The 6,045-nt window shown below is 38.2% G+C and overlaps 1 protein-coding gene across 1 annotated transcript in view; it reads right to left on the bottom strand.

Moving 5' to 3' along the window:
- Window positions 1-1,168: 1,168 nt before the first annotated feature.
- Window positions 1,169-6,045, bottom strand: part of MYOZ2 (myozenin 2) — a 37,451-nt gene continuing 32,574 nt past the window's right edge. The window contains exon 6 of the mRNA XM_012645366.1: window positions 1,169-1,597. Within this exon, the coding sequence (XP_012500820.1) occupies window positions 1,363-1,597 (235 nt within the window). The 3' untranslated portion in view covers window positions 1,169-1,362. The remainder of the gene's footprint in view (window positions 1,598-6,045) is intronic.

Below are 6,045 nucleotides of genomic sequence, written 5' to 3'. Positions count from 1 at the left end.
TTTTTTTTTTTTTTGAGACAGAGTCTTGCTCTGTTGCCTGGGCTAGAGTGCCGTGGCATCAGCCTAGCTCACAGCAACCTCAAATTCCTTGGCTCAAGCGATCCTTCTGCCTCAGCCACCCGAGTAGCTGGGCCTACAGGCATGCGCCACCATGCCCGGCTAATTTTTTCTATATATTTTTAATTGTCCAGATAATTTCTTTCTATTTTTAGTAGAGACGGGGTCTTGCTCTTGCTCAGGCTGATCTCGAACTCCTGAGCTCAAACGATCCGCCCACCTCGGCCTCCCAGAGTGCTAGGATTACAGGCGTGAGCCACCGCGCCCGGCCTAGTTTGAGTCTTTTATATCAATATGTTAACATATATCATGACAGATGTGGACTACATTGCTTTCAGATCCTTTCGTGCTCTTCTATTTCTTGTTTTTGTTTGTGTTTTACAGCATGTACTCTCTAGTACTTGAGAATTTGAACAGAATTTAAAAATTCAGCAAAGAAAGCTGCCAGTTCAAATTATGTACTCTTTTTCCTTTTGTCACATACATATGTTTATATGTAAGTTAGTGTGTATTTTATTTGTTCTTACTCTTCTAAAAACACATACATAAAGTTGGACCTAATGAATGCACAGCACTGGGATTCATGGAACTTGAATTCTGAGCACACCTTGGCCATTGAAACTGTGGTAGTATGATATCCCTTGAGTCATTGTCTCTCAGTCTCCTTGATTTAATACTAAACAAATCTAATAGCCCAGTTGAACTCTGGAGAATATCGTCCACAATAATTATCTAATGATTTAAAACACATTGAAATATATAAAGCACTTTAGAATTCTAAGAATGACTAGTGAAAATACATCTACACATACCATTTTATCATGGTGGCCAGAAAGGACACACCCACCCTTTTTCTCCATCAATAACATCTGTACGTCATCTTCTATAGCTTCCATCCCTTATAAAAAGCTCTGAATGAGTCTACACATCTTGCACCATATTTTGATTCTAGATTCCACTCGAAATACTTATTCTGGAATAAATCGTATTAAACAAAAGGTGAAATCTTTTGTTGTCAGTTACTTTACTGTCTGAACTTTCACAATAAAAAGTGTGGATTGTTTAAACCAGGTGAAAACAAAATTATGAATGAAGACAAGTGAATTATGCGTTTTTTAAAATAAAATTTCTAATTGTTTATTAGTATTTGATCTGAGATTGAAATTAAATGCCATAAAAGGAAAATGGCTAAATTGCTATTAAATTATTGCTACTAATGAAAAATGTTAAGCGCCTTTGACAGTAAGAATAGTAAAACAGCAACTTTTATATTCGGAGGTTTCCGTGGCACATACAATTTTCTTTTCATAGGTCTTCTGATTCTGGCATGGTGGTATCCTCTGTAGGTTCGGTAGTTATCATTATAGGAATATGCTCAGATATCCATCCCTTTGGAGTCCTATTAAAGGACCGTCTGCCAGAAAGCGGATTGGTAAAGGCCATGAACCTGGGATCTGTTAGCAGCAGTAGCTCAAAATCCGGAACTTTGAATTTAACGATTTTTGATGCTTTTTCGAAACCTCCAAATGGGGTGGCAACTCTGTGGGGAATGAAAAGAAAAAGAAATATCAATTACTATTTAAAGTTATTTGCCAGAAAATAATTTAATTCATGATCTTATGGACATGATTTTATGGGCATGTTTAATTCAGGATTTTATGGGCATACTTTTTTTTCAGCTTCTGACCTCTGAGGCAGGCATTTCCATTTAAGGATTGTGCTTTTATGATAAAACAGATATTGGTTACAAATTCGTGTAAAGCCCCTTTCTATGTACTCTTAGTTTTGGACTAAACTAATCTATTCCCTGTACCCTGTTCTCATCACAAGCATTTCTTGCCTCTGTGCCTTTGCTAGCAATGTTTCCAGTGTTTAAGACTCAGCCTCCCTGCCTGAGATCGCCCCACTTGGGTATGTCCTGTGTCCTCTCAGTTCTAACTTCCCTGCAGCTGTCCCGGCCCACACTCCCTGCTCCAAATTCCAGGAACATCAGTTGTTTCGTGTTGGTTCATTTGATGCTTATAATATATATGGTACTTTTGTATTGTGAGCTTCTCTTTTTAAGAATATAGTTTGATTTATCTGTAAATTATGAACTCTGAGGGCAAGAAGTATGTCTTTTGCATCTTTCTATCTCCACCTCAAAAACCTCAGCATCCTCACATTTGTCCTCTGAATAAAGTCCAGCTCCCTGGTCTTGGCATTCAAGAGACCATGTGACTTTCCAGCTTTATTTGAATTAGGCATTTACTTATTCATTCAGTGCCAAACATGGTTCCAAGTGAATAACATAGTCAGTTTCAGCTCTTATGTTCTCGTGAAGGAGACAGACAATTAACAAACATAATACAAAAACATTTAATAGTGATAAGCTATGCAAAAAGTTAAAATAGGGTGATGTTATAACAAATGGATGAATGACTAGTTACTTAAGATTGAATCATCAGGGAAGACTTCTCTGAAGAGTGACATTTAAACCACCATCTGAAGGTCAGAAGTTGGCCATCTACAGTATGGCTAAAGCACATCAGCATTTCCAGTACAGCAAATAGCTAATGCAAGGACCCCAAGACAGAGGTAATGTTGGCATGTTCAGGCAAAGAAAGAAGGCTTATGTTGCCAGACTAGTAGGCAAGGGTGGGGTAGAGGGGAGAGGGGACAGAGAGGTAAGTTGTGTGGGGCCTTTTCCAAATAAGAAATGTGGGTTTTCTTCTATGTGTGAAGGGAACCATTGTCGGGTGTTAAGCCGAGGAGTGATATAATCTAATTAAATGTTATGAAGATCATTCTGGCTGTTGTTGTATGAACGGATTATAAGAAGACAACAGTGGAAGGAGGGAAGATATTGCAGCAATTCAAGCAAGAAATGATGGCTTGGATTTCAGGTGTTTTCTGTGAAGATGGAAAGAAGTGGGTGGTTTCAAGATATGTTTTAGAAGTAGATCGATAGGATTTGCTGATAAATCAGAGTAAAATTAGGAGAAAGAGAAATCAAGGACAACTCCTAGGTTTAGAGTTCTATCAACTGGCTGTTGGAAGTCTGAGAAAAGAGCAGGTTTGGTGTGTGGGTGGAAAACACAACCTAGGCATCCCCTTGGAGAGAGGTCAACAGGTTTTGCCCTATTAACTTTCATGCGCCCTTTGTTCTGGCAAATTGGAAAACTGCGTACTCTTCCCATTTATGCTCTCCTACCTCATTGCCTTTACTCATGCTCTTTTTTCTCTCTCTCTGCTTGGAGTACTCTTACCTTATTGTGACATTTCTAAATCCCCTTTAAGTTCTAACATACATTTAACTTTGTACCTGAAGCTTTCCCTATCTCCCACAGTCAGAAGTAAGCTTTCCTACCCTGATTTTCCATGGACTCTATTTTCACCTCCCCTGTAACTATATTTTCCATCTTTCATTATGTCCATTGGTATGTCTGCCTTATTTTTTACAAGACAATACTCAATAGGATTGAAATTCTCTTTGTTATATCTTTGTAACTCAGTACAATACACTTGTATAATGCATTGTACCTAGAAGATCTTCATAAACACTGGGACAATGGGAACTGGTAAGACAACATAATTCTCCAATATTAGGGAGAAGATTATTTAAAAGCCTGGAAGAGACCACATTTTTTTTGTAGCTCGATCACTCTGCTATCTTCCATGAATATCTTAATTTCTATGTGTCTTGTATTAATTAATATGTACAACATTGTAATGTTGATTCCATGTTGAATATATTTTGAAGGTAGGGTTAACAAGACTTTGCTGGTATGGTGTATGAGGGAAAAAGTGGAATTCAGAGTAAGTCCTAGATTGTTTACTTGAGCAAGGAGGAGTATAAATATGCCATTTGCAGACATGAGGCAAATTGGAAAAGGAACTGGTTTAGGGCTGGAAATCAAAGTTTCATTTTGATATGTTAATGTTTGTATGGTTGTTAGACCTCTTACAGGTAATGTCCAGTAGAAGCTGAAGCTCAGGGAAAGGTTCAGGGCTGGGTATATATCACTGGCATTAACAGTGAGTAGATGATATTTAAAACCTTAGAAGTGCATATAATCACAGCCCAGAACGAGTATAAATAGAGAGAAGGTGCCCCACCATTTAGAATTTGGAAAGGGAGGAGCCAGCAATGAAGGCTGAGAAGGAGGAAGATCTGGGGAGTTTGGTGATCTAAAAGCCAAGGAACAAAATTATTTCTTGGAAGAGGGAATGATCAACCTTGTCATATACTGCTGTGAAGCTGAGTAAATTGGTAACTGAGAATTCACCATCGGATGTGATAACACGGGGGTTAGCTCTTCAAGTGGAGTGGTGGGATGTGGCACTGATTGAAATGGGTTCAATAGAGAATGTGATGTCAGGAAACAGAGACAACAAATACAGATGATCTTTGAGAAATTTTTACTATCAAGAAAAAGCATAGAAATTGGAGGTAATTGGAAGGGAGCCTGAGGAAAAGAGAAAATGTTTATTTAAGATGGGATACATTTTAATATGTCTGTATGCTGATAGGAATAACCCAGTAGAGGGAGAAAAAATATTGATGCAGGCAGGAGAAGGGATAATTGCAGGATAAGCTTAGAGTGGATGAGAGGGGATAGAAATCAATATGCACTTAGAGGGGCTGACCTTAGGAACAAGAAAGGCAACTCCTCAGCTTTTTTTTTTTTTTAAGAAGAGGCAGAAGATAAGAGTTCAAATGGGCTCAACTGGCAAATCCAGTAATGGGAAGATGAGATAGGTCTCTTTCAATTTGCTTCCACTTTCTCAGAGAAATAACAAGTGAGGCCATTGCTTGAGAGTGAGGAGTGGGTGAGGGTATGGGATGGTTGGGGAGAGAAGAGAAGATGTAAATTGTCTAGGAAATTGACAAACCGAATTGGCTAAAGAACGATGTTGGATTGCCTGACAGTGCTGACATTTTGTGGTCATCGATTGAAGATGAGACAGTCAGCAAAATTGTGTGTCTTTCTCCAGGCACATTCAGCTGCTCAAATGCAAGTGCAGCGTAGACAGATTCTAGACTGACCCAGAATTGGAGCTTTAGCAGTGGAGTACAACAGCTAGAGAGAGAAGCAAGGGAGACAAAGCTTATGCACAACAGAGGGATGATAGTGAGGGACTATGAAATCGGAAAGTGTGGTCAAAGGGATTGATGGACTTTGAGAAAATGAGATGGCTTTGGTAGGTGGAACTGTAGCATTATTGAAATAAAGAATAAATGAAAAGTGAAGACCTAAGGTGATAGAATAGGACACTCGATGTTGAGATTTTAGTGGATTGCTTTTCCCCCTTTGATCCAGTTGTTTTGTTTTCTCCTACCAATTTGTGGGTCATTTTCTTTTCTTGTAAATGAAAACATTCCCTTCCGTTCCACCACCCATCTCCCACCTCCTACCACAGATCCAGTGAATGGTTGCTGTTTGGAAAAGAGAGGCTTTTTTCTTTTCTTTGGCACCATTGAGACTACATCCTGTTTGTTTGGATTTTATTGCTCCCAACACAAACTAAAGAGAGGCCATTAACAGAGATGTTAGGCACTGAATGTAAGAGACTGTTTGTAAGATTTTTAAGGCCTCTCAAAATAGTTTGGAGTTTTAGTCAAAGTTAGTGAAGCAAGCATTTCCCCTGAAAATTTTGGAGTATGCTACTGAAAGATAATTGTGCATCTCTATAATTCCCTTAACATAAATCCTTCAAACATAGGTCTGACTTAAAATGATGTCTCCATTTTGTCATCTACCTATTGAATAATAAGCCTGTTTCACTCAAATTCACAGGTAACAGATGCTTTCTTCTTTATTTTGACGGATCAGTGATGGAACTGCTTTTGTAAAAATGAATCACGCTGGACATATAATACACCCGTAATCATTACTAATTATTCTGTAAGGTAAAGAAGTAGTCAAAATGATTGTGTAGACATTAAAATATGACATTCTACTAAATAGCTAGTGAATGTACTATATTTAAAGGTACTTAATATAA

Source organism: Propithecus coquereli, unplaced genomic scaffold (assembly GCF_000956105.1).
Source record: "Propithecus coquereli isolate 6110/MARCELLA unplaced genomic scaffold, Pcoq_1.0 Scaffold232, whole genome shotgun sequence".
In the NCBI taxonomy this organism is placed as follows: Eukaryota; Metazoa; Chordata; class Mammalia; order Primates; family Indriidae; genus Propithecus; species Propithecus coquereli.
The sequence above is the reverse complement of the archived record's forward strand: the minus strand, read 5'-3'. Positions and strand labels throughout refer to the sequence as shown.